Raw genomic sequence first — 19138 nt, 5'->3', positions numbered from 1 at the left:
ACCAATTTGTATGTAAAACATTACATTTTTGTCACAGCTTCTATTTTAGAGCATCATTCATTTTATTTTGGAAGTGAAAGGAAAACAAATGATTTTAATTTTCTGAAGCCTTAAGGAGGTAAATGGTTTAGAGTCCAACAACATCCTACATGGTGATTTATGGTTTCCAAAGCTTCTTCTGTTTGTTATATCTTGATCTGCATACCGATCCTGAGACCTTAGGGGAGGCTGTGGAGACTCAGGCTCTGGTTGTCAAAGGTGACACAAATGCTTAGAAATGATCTCTTATTAGAGAACTGAGATTTTGTAGCCCAGCTTTTTTGGGGACTACCTAGAAAAATATAGAAAGAAAAAAATTAAAGATGAACTGGGGAGAAGGTAATGTGGAAAGTAAAGGAGGAGAAGTTTAAATGAAGGTGGAAAGTCTTTTTTGGGTTATTGAGTGATCCTGGAATAATAAAAAATTCTCAGTGTAGTTATGGAAAAATAACCAATAGTAAGAGAATATAACTCCAATAGGGTGTTGGATTGTTGGATTATTAGAGTGCCATAGGACTCGCTACTATCCACATAACTCTCCGAAATATTTTCTACTCAGATATTTTCCACTCCTTATAGCTTAAGAATTGAAGTGAGCCGTGGTGCCTGGTGGGCTCCATCAGAAGAGCATGTGACTCTTGATCTTGGGGTCATGAGTTTGAGCCCCACATTGGGTGTAGAGATTAAGTACTTAAATAAATAAACTTGAAGTGAGCCTTAGAGAATATTAAGTCTAACTCCTTAAACATGTAATGCCTGTTTCTCCCTGACTGCTAACGAGCGACAGTAGATAAAACAAATTGAACAAGCCTCTCATGAACAGTAATGCAAAATTCAAATATTTCTTTATAATAGCTTACATATCTTTTGAGATATGGAAACCTGTATAATATGGCCGTGTGTTCTATTTGATAAAAATATTACATGATTACAAGACAGTAAATTATCAGTATTTTGTGCATTAAGCAGAAAGCACCATGATGACTAAATATATAGACCTGAACAAGTCCTAGACCCACTATGAACATGTTCATTCTTTTGAGTCAACAAATGCTTTTTAATTGAACACTGCTCTATCCCAGATCCTGTGTCAGTTATTCAGGATACAAACAGAAGTAAAACTCAGGGCACAGAAGTGTTACCTAATTTTTTTTTTTTTAATGTTTGTTTATTTTTGAGAGCGAGAATGAGAGAGAGTGAGCGCGAGCAGGGGAGGAGCAGAGAGAGAGAGGGAGACACTGAATCTGAAACAGGCTCCAGGCTCTGAGCTGTCAGCACAGAGCCTATCCCGGGGCTCAAAAACTCACAAGCTGTGAGATCATGACCTGAGCCGAAGTTGGGCACTCAACCAACTGAGCCAATCAGGCACCCTTAACCTTTTTTTTTTTTTTTTAAACTAAGGACCTAATATTCTTTCTCCCTCTTCCCCCTGAGCCCCATGTTTTGGGTTATTTTAACCTGAAATTGTATTTATTAAATTGATTTTCCCATTTAAAAAATTTGAATTGATCATAATGGTTAGCATGAAACAACCTTCAGTGAGTCAAGAGATTTTTAGCCCAAACAGGGCTGCCTGGGTGGCTCAGTCTGTTGAGTGTCCAACTCTTGACTTTGGCTCAGGGCATGATCTCACAGTTCGTGAGTTTGAGCCCTGAGTCCAGCTCTGTGCTGACAGTGTAGAGCCTGTTTGGGATTCTCTTTTCTCCACCCTCTCTCTGCCCCTTCCCCACTCACACTCACAGGTGCGTGCGCATGCTCTCTCTCCCTCCCCCTCCCTCCCTCCCTCCTTCTCCCTCTCTCTCCCTCCCTCTGTCTCTCTCTCTCTCTCTCAAAATAAGTAAACTTTAAAAAAAAAAATTAGCCGAAGCAATCTTACCTGGAGTAAAAGTTTGATTTTCTTTAGGTGACTTTTTTTTTTAATTGAAAGCATCTCACAGTTCCATTTATTAATCTTTTCTAAGGGCTTGTGTATCTCATGTCATCTGTGGATGACATGTCCTTTTCAGGTTTAACATTCTGATTCCATAAAATGTTTACTGAACCCTTTTTTTTTAATTTCTTTGTATTGTTTTTTATTTATTTTTGAGAGATCAAGCACTAGCAGAGGAAGGGCAGAGAAAGAGGGAGACACAGAATCCGAAGCAGGCTCCAGGCTCTAGGCTCTGAGCTGTCAGCACAGAGCCCTATGCAGGGCTCAGACTCACAAATTGTGAGATCATGACCTGAGCTGAAGTTGGATGCTTAACCCACTGAGCCACCCAAGCACCCCACTAAAGCCTTTTGCCCTTTGTCCTCATTTACATTTTTTTTAATTATTAAAAAATAATAAATTTTTTACAATTTATTTTTGAGAGGTAGAGAGCAAGCAGGGGAGGGGCAGAGAGAGAGGGAAACACAGAATCCAAAGTAGGCTCCAGGCTCTGAGCTGTCAGCACAGAGCCCAATGCGGAGCTTGAACTTATGAATTGCGAGGTCATGACCTGAGCTGAAGTCGGTCATTCAACCGAGACACCCAGGCGCCCTATGTCCTTGTTTAGTAACATTTAATAGTAATAGTAATTTTTATATTAATATATATTTATAATATATTTTAATTATTAATACTAAATTATTAATCACAGGCTATGTGATTAAAATTTAACTACTTTATCTTGTAAAGCTAGCCCTGATACTTTGGTAAGATGGAAGGATGGGAATTCTTTCAGGTCACAGTTAAATTTCTGTGCTCTTAGAAAACATCTGTATTTGAAAATCAAAATAATCTGGTTGTTGTATAGATCACTAAACAGGCTATGGCAAGAATATGGTTAGTTTGGTAGTATTGGAGAATTTGAATTCTGTTGAGTAGGAAATCTTTTTTCCTTTTCTTTTTTTTAACGTTAAAGTCTATAGGAATAATATGCTTGATGTTTCCAGTTAATGTTTGCAGGGAGATGGCATATATCATATTAGAGTTTAAATGATGCTGAAAGTAATCATTCTTTTTATGATACCAAAGACTATTCTTTTCAGAAGAAATTTGCAAAAATGAAACTTTGGCTTGGAAATAGATATACCATTTTTTCTCTATTTCTGAAAGCTGTATGTATCACTGTTTTAATAATGAAATTATATTTAAATACATTAACATAGCTTAGTATATAGAGTCCTTTTTTTTTTTTAAGTTTATTTATTTTGAGAGAGAGAGAGAGAGAGAGAGAGAGAGAAAGAGAAAGAGAGAAAGAAAGCATGGGAGGGGCAGAAAGAGAGAATCCCAAGCAGGCTCCTCAGTGTCAGCTGTCAGCGCAGAGCCTGAGAACTAGGAGATCATGACCTAGTTGAAACCAAGAGTCATACACTTAACTGACTGAGCCAATCAGGCACTCCTAGAGTCCTCTATTTTGAATGGTTTCGCAAATCAGAAAATATTTCATACATGTGTTTGAGTTGCTTAAAGTAAGAAAGATGTCAGGTTAGGTTCTTGGTCTTAATCAGTTTAATGGCCTTTTGGAAGTGAATATTGTGACTTTTGATGGCTTTTACTTATTTCTGCTTTATTAGGGTCAGTCTTTAAAAACAATTGTAGACATCTTAAGATAACTTAAGATATTTTTAAGCTTTTTCAGATATATACATTTAAACTTTTTCAGATATATATATAAATGTTCTGTTCCCCGCCCCCATGCCAGAAGTTTAAGTTGGTGAGATAATTTTGTTTCATTATAGGTAATTACTGGGGTTTAGGACTCTGTTGATCATTGCCATTTGCCCAGTGCCTTCCAACAGTGTAGTAGCAATTCAACAAATATTTGTAATGAATATTTGTTGTTGAATGAATCTTAGTAAGGGGAAAGACAGCAGAGAGAAATTGAGGTGTTCTTGTATCTGTTGACTATCCAGCCAGTTTTTTAATCACTTTGGAAGCTTCTTCATTTCTAATTTGTTTCTGTAGGGAAATCCTATATGTCTTCTGATTCTGAAGGGTGACTGATTACCAAATTATGGTTGTCCTTTAATATTTTCTTCTCTATTGTTCTATTCCTTGAGTTTTTCTCTTTAAAAATAGTGTTTCTCAAAAAAGTATTTCTCTTCAGTCCAGTTCTTTGGGCCAGTTTTGTAGATTAATATATCTTTAACTATATTAAAATCAAAAGTGATTCATGAGGGATTATTCTCAGAAACAAGGTGGCTATAGTTAATCAGTGAATTTTTGTATTTGGCCTTATTCTCTTCTCTCTCTTTAGTTATGACAAGTCATAATAGCTTCACATTTTTTAAACGTTTATTTGTTAGAGCATGAGTAAGGGAGGGGCAGAGAGAGAGAGGGGGATAGAGAATCTGAAGCAAGCTTTATGCTCAGCACAGAGTCTGACACAGGGCTCGATCCCAGGACCCTGAGATCATGATCTGTGCCGAAATCAAGAGTCCGATGCTTAACCCAGGTGCATCATTTTAGCAAGAGATGCTTATATGCACATTTTAAAAGTTTGATTTAGAAAATATGAATATCAATTTTTCCCCATCATATGAATACATTAGTATTGGCATATTCTAGATCTGGTAGGGTTCCCCCCCCCCCCGCCCCACTTCTCCATTTGGCCGGATCACAGAGTATTTATTGATCTTTGGCTGAGGAGGACAATTTCTTTTATAGAAAATATTTAGTGTTTTGATTGAAGTTGCCTCCTTTGGAGTGAAATAAGTAACAAAATGTTAATTTAATGAATCTTAAGAGAGATTTTCTCCTTTAAAAGAAACAGAGTAGGGAACCTGGATTTAGTTCAGTTTTTTAAATTTTATTTTTATTTTTTAAACATTTTATTTTTAAGTAACCTCTACACCCAACATGGGGCAGGGACTTAAAACCCTGAGATCAAGAGTCACATGCTGTACTGACTCAACCAGCCAGTAGAACCCCTACTTCAATTATTTTAAAAAAGAAGTTGAGTTTTCTAGAGAATATCCTATCAGCAAACATTTGGTTGCTACCTACCTTTTGAAAAGTCATCACTATAAGTTGTTATTCAGGTGTTCCACAGTAGTGTCTTTATGATGGGATTTGTCATTAATCACGAATGAATGGAGAGGATTTTTTCCTTGGTTTGGACCCTCTTTAATAATGGAAAGAAATTGCTGCTTGGCCCAGGCAATAAAGTCATCTTCAGACTGTTTTTTGTTTTGGGTGTTGTTGTTGTTGTCACATATATGTATAGATATTTTTTATAAGTAAGCTCTACGCCCAATGTGGAGCTTGAACTCATGACCCCAAGATCGAGTTGCATGCTCCACCGACTGAACCAGCCAGGCACCCCTGTATTTTTTTTAATTGAAGTGTAATGAACACACAGTGTTATATTACTTTCAGGTGTGCAGGATGATTCAGCAGTTAAGTGTAGTTCCCTGCTGTCACCAAACAATGTTCTAACAATACCTTCAGATTATTTTTGAAGCCAGACTGTTTGTTTTCTGTGATGAGTTACCTCTGAGGGGATTAATTGTAAATGTGACAGCCATCTTGATGCCACTTTCTGGAGTCCTGGTCTCCTTCAAAGCTGGGCTTTGTTGTATGCAAAAAGATGTTGGCAAGCCTGGGAACACTTCATTAAAAGGAAGCAAATTTCTGAGGAAATTTACTTGAAGAGTTTTATTCATTCATATCAGAACTCTAATGCACATAAGTTTTCTAAGCACTTAGTGTACAAGGTTATTTTCCAGACCTCTTATTTATTATATTTTTTTTAACAAGGTCTTGATGATTCCCCTCCCAACCCACAGATCCTCTTAGAGTTCTTTTACTGAAGGAAATGACTTGATCACTCTCCAGTTGATCTGTCTTTGATGTTATTTCTTCAAGAAGTCTGAAGTTGGGCCCTGAATACTGATTTACCAGAATGAATAGTTAAGTGAGAGATTGGAAGCTAGAGCGAGTTCTCACTGTAACATGCCCCCCTCCCCCCACCGCTCCCTGCATTATTAAAGAGGAGGTTGGACATATTCCCGAGTAACAGCGCAAAAATCTCACACCCTGGTCAGACCAATGTGAAAACAAACTGCTGGAGCTGGAAGTGTCCTTCCTCTGTCTGCAGCTGAAATTGGGGGAGGGACAAACCAATAAGTATTTTACCCCTCCTTATCTGCCTGCTAGAAGGCCTGTTTCCTGCCCTCATGGTTTCTGCCTAACAGATGGTGTTTCTTTTTTACAGCATTATGATCCTGGACTTGTTGTGGTGATGGTAAACTTAGCAGTGGTAATTTTTTATTTTCAGACTGAATTACTCCTTTTGTCATCAGTGCACCAATATGTTAGGCTTACTTTCTCTGTTGTAGCCTTCATCCTTCTGCTTGGTCTTTTTCATTTTCCTTTCCTTTCCTTATGCAACTTGTCTGATCCTTGTTCATTAAAGGGTAATGTTAAGAAGGGATGTATCTGTTTGTGTTAGAACTGCCAAAAAAATCAGTTAAAACATTAAATTCTAATACTGTCAAAAACTTGATTTCCCCACAATGTAATGGGCACTAGCACTTGCTACTGCAATTTATAAATAAATTAAAACAAAACTTTGACTGCCTTAGGAGGCAAAAGTACTAATGCAGAGTTTATAAACAGGGGTTTACAGAGGTAATGAATTTGTACCAAAACTTTCTTGATTCTTGCAAAACAAATTCTGACAGACTGAAAAAACCAAAACAAAACAAAAAAAAGGAAATTTCTTTGACATTTCTTTTCAATTCTTTCATTGGACCATTTGTGTATTTTACCAGTAAATCCCTGATTGAGACGTTATGAAAGTGATATTGCACCTAGGAAGTCATTTTTATAACCTGTCTTCAATTTGGTCCTTTTGCTAAAGATTGCAGTCACTGCTTATTTATTATACCATTGGGCATAAGGTAGTAATGCATTTTCATTTTGTTTAACTGGCAGTCTTTAACAGTATCTAAAAGAAGTCTGTATTTTAGAACTTTTTTCTCTTTTTTTTTCTGGCATGAAATGGTCTTTATTAACTTCAACTTTCACTGTTAATTATTCTTAATTATCTCCTTATTTATTGTTTGAAAACAATAATGAGATATTGGTGATAAGTAAACTTCTGAATTTGTTTTTCATTATGTTTTAAAGACAAAAATTACACACAAGTATGGAGCAACTGGATATGAGTGGTTGCCAGTCACTTAGAGAATAGTTTCTTCTTTTTTCTCCAGGACTCCAGTCATGAATATAGCATTTATTTATTTATTTATTTATTTATTTATTTATTTATTTTTAATTGGTTTTGGTAATACCTCAGATTTAGCCTGACAAAACTCATCTTTTAGCCCAAAGGTATAATACATATGTGTGTATAACAACAACAAAAACACAAAAAAACAAACAAAAAAACAATTGTTTACACCAGCCTGAGTGAAATGATGAGGGAAGTAAACATTGTGTTTTTTCACTAAAGGTGTGCAACGGATAAGGTAAGTAAGTCCTCTTTTCAGTGGGCTTACATCACAATAAAAAGCGCAAGTTGTGATGTAAAACAGCTGTGGTAGTAAAGTGCTTGTCTGCCCCATTTTGCTTTGTTTGGCTGGTTATGAGTGGATTAAATATACATTAAAAAAAATCTCCAGCATAGATTGATTAGTTAAAAGTCAATTTTCTTCGCAACTAGTCCTTTTCACAGCTTACCAATTGCTATAGCCAGTGTTAAATCCACTCTGGAAAATGGGATCTCAGAGCACCAGTTTAAAAGTAAAACTTGTCCCTAAGGGCAACTAACTGTTGCTTTTTGTTTAAAAATTTTTCACAGCCCCAGTTAATTGTAAAACATCTTTTGAAAACAAAAAAATATTAAACATGCTGAGTTGCAGTTACCTAGTTGCAGGTTTCCTGTATCATGTTTGAAACAGTGCCCTTTTATTTAAGCATGTAATTTGAAGCATTTATTACTGGTTTTAAAAGTGTATGTGGGGGGATGTCAGTAGATAGTAAGAGTGAAATGATTCTTAATGGAAAGTTATTTGGGGGTCTTTTTAAAAAGCAATTTCTAAAGTTTTTGATTTTAAATCTCCTGGTGCCATTGCTTAGAAGTGCTTTGCATTATTTATTTGATTTTGCCATAGTAATCTGGAATTATTTCCAACTGGAACGTCAACCAAGGTGGTTAGTTGGGCTTAAACTGGGAGAGGTAGGTTTGGTCGTAAGCTGTGAGAATGGCTTGTGTTTGGTTCACTGTAGCTTTCTGGTCTCTGCACTCCAAGGCAAGATCTCTAACCACCCAAACCCAATGTATGAAGTGAACTGTTGGCTTAGCTTTGCCTCTTACCTTGATTATGTGTTCCTGTTACAGGGAGAACAGATCCCATTCCGATTGTCGTCAAATATGATGTCATGGGCATGGGTCGCATGGAAATGGAGGTAAATTGATCTCGTTAGTTTATTTTTTTTAATGTTGTATTTGTTGATATTCCAAATTCAGATGCTAATGCAAGAATACATTTATCACAGTACCCCAATGTTTATAGCAGCACTCTCTCAACAATAGCCAAATTATGGAAAGAGCCTAAATGTCCATCAACTGATGAATGGATAAAGAAATTGTGGTTTATATACACAACGGAGTACTACATGGCAATGAGAAAGAATGAAATATGGCCCTTTGTAGCAACGTGGATGGAACTGGAGAGTGTGATGCTAAGTGAAATAAGCCATACAGAGAAAGACAGATACCATATGGTTTCACTCTTATGTGGATCCTGAGAAACTTAACAGGAACCCATGGGGGAGGGGAAGGGAAAAAAAAAAAAGAGGTTAGAGTGGGAGAGAGCCAAAGCATAAGAGACTCTTAAAAACTGAGACCAAACTGAGGGTTGATGGGGGGTGGGAGGGAGGGGAGGGTGGGTGATGGGTACTGAGGAGGGCACCTGTTGGGATGAGTACTAGGTGTTGTATGGAAACCAATTTGACAATGTATTTCATATATTTAAAAAAAAAAGAATACATTTATTAGAATGTAGTTTTAATATTTTTCTTTGGTCATTTAAAAATATATTGTACATTCTGGGGTGCCTGGGTGGCTCAGTTGGTCGAATGTCTGACTCTTGATTTCAGCTCAGATCATGATCCCAGAGTCACGGACTCAGCACTGAGCATGGAGCCTGCTTAAAATTCTCAGGGCACCTGGGTGGCTCAGTCTGTTAAACATCTGACTCTTGATTTCAGCTCAGGTCATGATCTCACAGTTACTGAGTTCAAGCCCCGCATCAGGCTCCTTGCTGACGGTGTGGAGCCTGCTTGGGATTCTCTCTCTGCCCCTCCCCACTCACATGTGTGCTTTCTCTCTCAAACTAAGTAAATAAACTTAAAATTTCTCGTGGTACCTGGGTGGCTCAGTTGGTTAAGCGTCTGACTTCAGCTCAGGTCATGGTCTCACAGTTTGTGAGTTTGAACCTACATCAGGCTCCCTGCTGTCAATTCAGAGCCCGCTTTGGATCCTCTGTCTCCCTCTCTCTCTGCCCCTCTCCCGCTTGCGCTCTTTCTCTCAAACATAAAAATAAACCTTTAAAAAATAAATAGAAATTCTCTCTCCCTCTGCCCCTCTCCCGCACTCATGTGTTCTCTCCTAAAATAAAAAGTTAAAATATATATTTTTTTAAATTTTTTAAAAATTGATTTATTTTGAGAGAGAGACAGTGCAGGTGGGGAAGGGACAGAAAGAGAGAGAGAGAGAGAGAGAGAGAGGGAGGAAACCCCAAGCAGGCTCTGGACTGGCAGTGCAGAGCCCGACGTGGGATTCAAACCCATGAAACTGCGAGGTCGTGACCTGAGCTAAAACCAAGATTCGGATGCTTACCCGACTGAACCACCCAGATGCCCCCCAAAATATATATATTTTTTACATTCTCACCTGCTGCTTTTGAGGCAGGTAGATGACGGATAATTCCCCTATTTTAACAGAGGCATAAAGAAGTTGGATGTTGCGGTTTTGTTTTGTTTTGTTTGTTTTTTGTTTTTTTAGAAGAAAGCGCTTGCAAGCAAGGGAGAGGCAGAGGGAGAGGGAGGGAGAGAACCCCAAGCAAGCTCCATGCTCAGCACTGAGCCCTACGCAGGGCTCAATCTCATGTCCCAAGCTGAAATCATGCATTGGATGCCTAACTGACTGAGCCACCCGGGCGCTCCATGAAGCTGAATGTTTTGCCCAGGGTTGTACCACAAGGCAAGATCAGACTTCAAACCCAGACCCTGGTGCTCATTTCATTAGCTGTTGTTGTTCAACTCTAAAAATGTTTGTTGTGGTAGAAGCTTTGCCCATGTGTACAGCTGTCATCTGTGATACCTTCTTTTCATTGCCTAAAATCTTTTCTCCATTCATTCCTAATTCTTTGGCATTAAACGTTGAAGTAAAGTCTGTTATTATCAAAAATGTGCCTGTTGGGAACCACCAGCACAAAAGGATTAATTAGCTATTTTGCACACATATTTCTTGTGAGGTGACAATAAAGCAAGAGGTGGCTGAGTATAATATGAAGTTTTTAATTTTCATGCAATACTGTAGTTGTACAAATGACTTTTTAATAGTTAATTGGGGGGTTCTTTAGGAATGAAGACTAATTATATCTATTTTTGTGAAGCTTGATTATGCTGAAGATGCTACCGAACGGCGCCGTGTCCTAGAAGTAGAAAAAGAAGACACAGAAGAATTGAGACAGAAGTATAAGGTACTTAAATGAAGCCAGTCTTGCATGTTGGGTGCTCACACTGAAAGAGGTACTTGTTTTGGTGAAGAGGATCTCTTTTGATTACAGCATTTATTTGACATTTGGTGATGATTAGTAGTAGGCCTCAGGTTTCTGTTACTTGCCTATTTGTTGCCTTTGTAAAAACTATAGAGCTAATACTCTGTTGGGATGATTGCATTTGTATTTGAAAACACAGTGCCTGGTACACAGGAGGTGGTAGTAGCAGTAAAAATTGTTATTTAAGATTCCTTTGGGAACTTGAAAGTATTGCTAAGCCTTTTATTTTTCAGCGGATTAGGTATTTTAAGAATAATAAATTGAGAACTTTAGTATTTTCCTTTTTAAAGTATTAGTTATAGAAAACTGCAGTTTAAACCATATTGTAAGTTAGCTTTCAAATAGACTGGCCAGGGAACATGCCTTTCAAGATGTACTATGCCCAATCTCTACCAAAAAAATAGGTAAATTTGAAGATAAGAAACAAGTTAAGATTATTGGTCATGATCCTTAAAGTGGGAAGAGGGAAAAAGGATTTATTTTTAAAAATCTGTTCTACCATACAAATATATACAACACAAAAACTGACAACTGTAAGGAGAAATTTTTTTTTTTTTATAATTTTTTTTTTAACGTTTATTTATTTTTGGGACAGAGAGAGACAGAGCATGAACGGGGGAGGGGCAGAGAGAGAGGGAGACACAGAATCGGAAACAGGCTCCAGGCTCTGAGCCATCAGCCCAGAGCCTGACGCGGGGCTCGAACTCACGGACCGCGAGATCGTGACCTGGCTGAAGTCGGACGCTTAACCGACTGCGCCACCCAGGCGCCCTGTAAGGAGAAATTTTATATTTACCACAATAGTGGGAGATTTTAATGTATCTCCTTCAGTAACTGATTTAAAAAGTAGGAGAAAAAAAAATCAACAAAAGACATTTGAAAGATTTGAATAGTACATTAACAAATTTCACCTAATGGTTGGTATAGAACTATGAATCCACAATCACTGAAAATCAAAAATTTTGAACATATATGGAACATTTATTTAATCAACATTTTCTACCATAATCTGTGTCATAAATAAAGTATCAACAATTTTGAAGAATTGAAATCAAGCAAGCCACAAAGCAACCAAGTTTTAAAATAAAAGGTATGATTTAAAAAAAACAAAACCAAGCCATACAGAGAAAGACAGATACCATATGGTTTCACTCTTATGTGGATCCTGAGAAACTTAACAGGAACCCATGGGGGAGGGGAAGGTAAAAAAAAAAAAAAGGACGTTAGAGTGGGAGAGAGCCAAAGCATAAGAGACTGTTAAAAACTGAGAACAAACTGAGGGTTGATGGGGGGTGGGAGGGAGGGGCGGGTGGGTGATGGGTATTGAGGAGGGCACCTTTTGGGATGAGCACTGGGTGTTGTATGGAAACCAATTTGTCAATAAACTTCATATAAAAAAAAAAAAAAAAAAGAAAGGCAATTTAAAAAAATAAATAAATAAATAAATAAAAATAAAAAAAACAAAACCAAACCCTGTTATATTTTGAGAAAATTATTAGTTTCCAGTCAGTGGAAGAAAAATTCACAGTGGTAACTGGAAAATATTTTGAACTGAAAGATACAAATACTGTGTTTCACAATTTATAGAAGTAGCCTTAAGTAACATATTTTAATTTTTTTTAATTTTTGATGCACTTATTTACATATTGTTATAAATATGTGCTTCATTCACTAATTTACACACTCTTTTTTAATTTTATTTTTTTAGTTTATATCCAAATTAGTTAGCATATAGTGCAACAATGATTTCAGGAGTAGATTCCTTAGTGCCCCTTACCCATTTAGCCCATCCCCCCTCCTGTACCCCTTCCAGTAACCCTCTGTTTGTTCTCCATATTTATGAGTCTCTTATGTTTTGTCCCCCTCCCTGTTTTTATATTATTTTTGCTTCCCATCCCTTATGTTCATCTGTTTTGTCTCTTTAAAGTCCTCATATGAGTGAAGTCATATATTTGTCTTTCTGTGACTAATTTCATTTAGCACAATACCCTCCAGTTGCATCCACGTAGTTGCAAATGGCAAGATTTCATTCTTTTTGATTGCCGAGTAATACTCCATTGTGTGTGTGTGTGTGTGTGTGTATCTTCTTTATCCACATACCACATCTTCTTGATCCATTCATCCATCGATGGACATTTGAGCTCTTTCCATACTTTGGCTGTTGTTGATAGTGCTGCTTATAAACATTGGGGTGCATGTGTCCCTTCGAAACAGCACACCTGTATCCCTTGGATAAATACCTAGTAGTGCAATTGGTAGGTCATAGGGTAGTTCTCTTTTTAGTTTTTTGAGGAACCTCCATACTCTTTTCCAGAGTGGCTGCAACAGCTTACATTCCCATTTAATTTTTTTTTAATGTTTATTTATTTTTGAGAGAGAGGGAGGGGCAGAGAGAATCTGAAGCAGATTCCAGGCTCTGAGCTGCAGCACAGAGCCCGATGCAGGGCTTGAACTCATGAACCATGAGATCATGACCTGAGCTGAAGTCGGTCACTTAATCAACTGAGCCACCCAGGTGCCCCCCTCAAGTAATATATTTTTTTTTTAATTTTTTTTGATGTTTATTTATTTTTGAGACAGAGACAGCATGAACGGGGGAGGGGCAGAGAGAGAGGGAGACACAGAATTGGAAACAGGCTCAGGCTCTGAGCCATCAGCCCAGAGCCTGACGCGGGGCTCGAACTCACGGACTGCGAGATCGTGACCTGAGCTGAAGTCGGACGCTCAACCGACTGAGCCACCCAGGCGCCCCTCAAGTAATATATTTGATAGCAAATATATATCCTTAAATGCTGTGTTAGAGAAAGCAAGAAATGAAGTAAATGTTTCTCTCAGGAAGTTAGAGAAAGAATAGCAAAGTAAACACAAAGAAATAATAAAAGATTAAGAAAACAAAAATGAAGCATAAAACAAAGCCAAAAGTTAGCTGTTTGATGTACTTGTGATATTAAGAAAGAAAAGAGCTTAGAAAACCAGTATCCATAATGAAAAAAGACATTATTGCAGATGTAGTAGGCAGCACTAAAAGATAAAAATATTATGAATAACTTTATTCCATTGAATGCAAAAATAAGATTTAAATGGACAAATTCCTAAGAAATAGAACTTGCTAAAGTATACTAAAAAAAAAGAAAAGAAAGAAAACTTCAGTAGTTCTGTACCTATTATATAAATTGAATCTGTAGTAAAAAAGTCTTTCCAGAAAGCCCAATTAACTTCACTTAGTGAATTCTGTCAAAATTCATATAGGAAGTCACTTCAGTCTTAACCAATAATTTCTAATCTTCCAGAGAATTGAAAATGAAGAAAAAACTCCCCGCTCATTTAGTGAGAGTCTAGTACCACCTTGATGGTAAATCCTGACAAGGATACTTACATGATATTCTCATTTATAATACAGATGCAAATCTTAAAACACGAGCAATTACCGAACCAATTTAGGATGTATCAGTTATGCCAGGAATGCAAAATTGATTTAATGTTAGAAATACAGTCAACCACATTAAGAGATAAAAGGGAAAAAAACTATATGATCATCTCAATAAATGTAAAAAAAAAAACAAAAAACAGTATATAACATTCTTCATTCATGCATGATGAAAAGTCTTATCCAAATTGATAAGAAAGAACCTTCCTTAACCAGATAGAATGCTTACAAAAACCATATAGGAAACATCATACAGTCTTTAATTGGTCTCAAAATATTAATACCTGACCTAGGTGTTCGTGCTGTAAATAGAAAGTGTAAATCCTTTAGGTCCACCAGTGAACTGGTCTGAAATTCCAATCTCTTATTTGTTTATATCCTGATAGATGGCGAGTTTCTTGATGCGTTTAAGAGACAGCAGGTAATGATAATAGTGAAATTTTTTTTAGTTCCTGTTTCAAGGATGAAGACAGCTTTCTTTTTTTTTAAATTCTTACTTATTACTATTTTTTTTCTTAATGTTTATTTTTTGAAGGAGAGTTCACACGAGGGAGGGGCACAGAGAGAGGGGAGACACAGCATCTGAAGAGGCTCTAGGCTCTGAGCTGTCAGCACAGAGCCTGATGCAGGGCTTGAACTCATGAAACATGAGATCATGACCTGAGCCGAAGTCGGACACTTAACCAACTAAGCCACCCAGGCGCCCATATTTAATTATTTTTTTAAGTAATCTTTACACTCAACATGGGGCTTGAACTCCCAACCCCAAGATCAAGAGTTGCATGCTCTATGTTGGGTTCATGGGACAGTGCATACACTGGTGCTATTACTAATATGTTCTCTGCTTTTCTATATGTTTGAAGCATCTTATAATTGAAAGCTAAAAATAAATAGATAAAAAGAATCAACATACATGGAATAAAAAAAAAATTGCATGTTCTATCAGCTGAGCCAGCCAGGTGCCCCATGCAGAGAACTCTTCCTATTTCTGAACTTTTCGCAGGGAGAGCTTAATTAGCCTCTTACCATCAAGGTCCTGAGGCCTAATCTTCAAGCATCTAGGGATTTCTCTGTCTTGTTGAGCTCAGCTCTATGTTAAATTTTTTGTGTTTTGGGGTGTCTGGCTGGCTCAGTCGGTTAAGCATCCTACTTTTGGATCTTGACTCAGTTCTTGATCTCAGGGTCAGTTCATGCCACGCATTGGGCTCCAAACTGGGCATAAAGCCTACTAACAACGGGGGCGCCTGGGTGGCTCAGTCGGTTAAGCGTCCGACTTCAGCTCAGGTCATGATCTCGTGGTCCGTGAGTTTGAGCCCCGCGTCGGGCTCTGTGCTGACCGCTCGGAGCCTGGAGCCTGTTTCAGATTCTGTGTCTCCCTCTCTCTCTGACCCTCCTCCATTCATTCTCTGTCTCTCTCTGTCTCAAAAATAAATAAACGTTAAAAAAAAAATTTTAAAAAGCCTACTTAAAATGAATGAATGAATGAATGAATGAATGAATGAATAATTTTTTAATGTTTTGTTTTATCCAGAATTATAACATGGTGAAATCATCTTCATTCCCTTCCTTTTTTCCTTTCGTAGTCTCTTATCCCTACCCTTTTCTTTATGCACTAGTCAACCCTTTTGGACTGGCTTTAGCACTTTTCACTGAACCACTTTATTCAAGGCCACAAAACACCTGTTTTTGCTAAGTCCAGTAGACTTTTTCAAACTTGTATTACATATTTTTAAAAAAAATTTTTAATATTTATTTTTGAGAGAGAGGGGTGCAGAGTGGGAGCAGGGGAGGAGCAGAGAGAGAGGGAGACAGAGAATCTGAAACAGCCTCCAGGTTCCAAGCTGTCAGCACAGAGCCTGATGCAGGGCTCAAACCCATGAACCATGAGATCATGACCTGAACCAAAGTCGGACACTTAACCAACTGAGCCACCGAGATGCCCCCAAACTTGTATTCCATTTTGTTTCTTGGCAGCATTCAATACAATTGACCATTTTTTCCTCTTTAAAGCCTTTTCTTTTCTCTTGTTTTTGAAGATTTTATACTTTCCTAGATTCCTCCTTCCTATCTCCCTTACTGCTTCTGTATAGATTCCTTTTTGGTCCCTTCTTTTCTGCCTGAACTTTAGATGTTAGAGTTCTTCATATTCAGACCTGGGCACTCTTTTTTCTTTCTAACACTGTCCTTAGGCACTGAATGGTTATGACATTATGTTTCATTATCTTTCATTTGGTTCTTTTTTCATCCTTTAGGTTCTTTTTATCTTTAGGTGTTAGCTTAGAAATCTTCCCTCATCACCCAATTTAAATAAATCCTCCACTCTACCTCATTCTCTTGTAACACTCTCTTTTATCATTTATAATTATAAAATTTTGTTTGTTCACTTTCTTATAGTCTGTCTACAGTACTGGGCAGAAGGGGCCTTGAGGAGAGAGACTGTGTCTATTTGCCCGTTTATATTCTGTATTCAACATAATGCCTGACACATAAGTAGTCAGTAAATACGAGTTGAATAAATAATTTCTTTGAAATAAGGGGAAAAGCCAGATTTATTTGGTATACTGTCCGAAATAGAAATATTCTAGGGGTGCCTGGGTGGTCAGTACATTAAGTGTCTGACTCTTGGTTTTGGCTCAGGTCATGATCTCACAGTTTCATGAGTTCAAGCCCCACATCAGGCTGTGCTGGCAGCACAGAGCCTCCTTGGGATTCTCCTTTCTCCCTCTCTCTCTGCCCCGCCCCAACTTGCACTGTCTCTGTCTCAAAATAAAGAAACTTAAAAAGAAGAAATATTCTAAAGACTACATTTTATGTATTGTTTTCAAGTAGAAGTCTTAGGCAGATGTATCTGATGGGAAGATCATATGTCTGAACCCTGGGATTTTGTCTTTTGGTTTTTTTTTTTAAGTTTATTTATTTATTTTGAGAGAGGGAGAGCGTGTGTTCGTGCACACGGGGAACGGGCAGAGAGAGAGGAAGAGAATCTGAAGCAGGCTCTTCACTGTGAGTGCAGAGCCTGACATGGGGACATGGGGCTCGAATTTACAAACCCTGAGATCATGACCTGAGCCAAAGTCAGATGCTTAACCAACTGAGCCACCCAGGTGCCCCTGAACCCTGGTTTTAAGGGAGGTTGAGAAAGTGAGTTTTCTGATTTCTATCTTGGGAAAACCAGCACTGATAAAGAAGGCTATCCACAAGTTGCTTAACAGCCAGACAACATGAAACTACCCAGGCTGCTTAGCAGAAATGATGCTGAATGATTGAATATGGCAAAAATTACAGTGTGCTATATGTTCACTTTGTAGTTTGAATAAATTTATCCAAACTAGTTCAATACTGACATTCCACAAAATACAGCAACCTTTTCTTGTTTACTGATTAAGTAGCTTATGTGAGAAATGGTAGATGATAGAACTGCCTTAAAAATGTATCCAGAAGATACGAAACTGAATAGAAGGCCAATGTCAGAAGGCTTTGAAATGAGACTTATCTTTAGATCTGTTAACTAGAGGAGCTACTAATTGTGAGACTAATATATCTACCCTTGCTGTAAAAGGCTAACAAGTAATCATTTGTCTTTTTTTTAATTTTATTTATTTTAAAGAGAGAGTGAGCGGGAGAGAGGGGCAGAGGGAGAGACAGTATCCCAACCAGGCTCCACTTTCAGTGCGGAGCCTGATAGAGGGTTCAATCCCATGACCGTGGGATTATGACCTGAGATGAAATAGAATCAGATGCTCAACTGAGTGAGCCCCCCAGATGCACCAGTAGTCATTTATCATTCCTTATCTATTATATATTCTTAAAGTAAGCTAGAGAAAAGAAAATATTAAAATCATAAGAAAGAGAACACAGGTGGCTCAGCCAGTTAAGTGTCCAACTTGGGCTCAGGTCGTGATCTCATGGCTTGTGAGTTTGAGCCCCACGTCGGGCTCTGTGCTGACAGCTCAGAACTTGGAGCCTGCTTCAGATTCTGTGTCTCCCTCTCTCTCTGTCCCTCCCCTGCTCACTCTGTGTGTGTGTCTCTCTCTCTCTCTCAAAAATAAATAAACATTAAAAAAATTTTTTTTAAAGAAAGAGAAGATACATTTACTGTACTGTACCGTATCGGTACTATGAGTTGATGTTATCTGTTTACAAGATGAATAATCTGTCAGTACCTACCTCAATATTGTCTTATATGACACACAGTGTTGTAGCTGTTGTGCTTATTATTAATACTGTAATCAAAAATAAAAAAGGTAGAGGAGCCTCGGTGGCTCAGTTGGTTAAGCATCTGACTCTTGATTTTCGCTCAGGTCATGATCTCATGGTTCATTAGTTCAAGCCCCACATTGGGCTCCGTGTTGACAGCACGGAGCCTGCTTTAGATTCTCTCTCTCCTCTTCCTCTGTCTCTGCCCTGCTCTGCTCACACTCTTGCTGTCTCTCAAAAATAAGCAAACATTTAAAAAATGAAAAACTAACATGAAAAAAAAATTATAAGGATTCATGTATTGATAATGAAGAAGCAGTAGTATGATTGCTTTATGGTGGCCTAATCAGTGCAGTTACTTCACAGTAGCCTAGACTATACACTAATGAATGCTTATAAAATTTTTACGGCATACCACATGTTCATAATACATTACTGAAACATTGTTACATTAAAAAAAAAAATATATATATATATATATATATTTCCCTGAGTTGATAGGTTGATACTCAGCTTCTCCAGTTATAAGAGCCATACAGTACATAATATAATTCTTTGAAAGCAAAGTTATAAAATAGTTAAGAAAACCAACACATTATTACTTTCCATCAAGTGTTACTTACCTTATTCCTAAGTAAGGATAGGCTATCCACTTCCATACAGTCTTGCACAGGATGTCCTACATTATGAGTACTTGGGAAATGATGATGACATAAA

General features: G+C 37.6%; 1 protein-coding gene across 4 annotated transcripts in view; it reads left to right on the top strand.

Annotated features, from left to right (window-relative positions):
• GPATCH8 (G-patch domain containing 8) overlaps window positions 1–19138 on the top strand; it is a 103008-nt gene that overhangs the window by 48599 nt on the left and 35271 nt on the right. For 3 of the 4 annotated variants that reach the window (XM_047093577.1, XM_047093580.1, XM_047093578.1), the window contains 2 exons: window positions 8352–8419; window positions 10633–10719. In XM_047093577.1, the coding sequence (XP_046949533.1) occupies window positions 8352–8419; window positions 10633–10719 (155 nt within the window). Of the gene's footprint in view, window positions 1–6221; window positions 6267–8351; window positions 8420–10632; window positions 10720–19138 lie in introns of all 4 variants that reach the window. The other variant, XM_047093579.1, reaches the window with a different exon arrangement.

This window comes from Lynx rufus, unplaced genomic scaffold (assembly GCF_022079265.1).
Source record: "Lynx rufus isolate CCGP_SWC_20201006 ecotype Redwood Valley unplaced genomic scaffold, mLynRuf1.p SCAF_34, whole genome shotgun sequence".
NCBI classification, from domain to species: Eukaryota; Metazoa; Chordata; class Mammalia; order Carnivora; family Felidae; genus Lynx; species Lynx rufus.
This window is presented reverse-complemented; position numbering and strand designations above follow the sequence as displayed.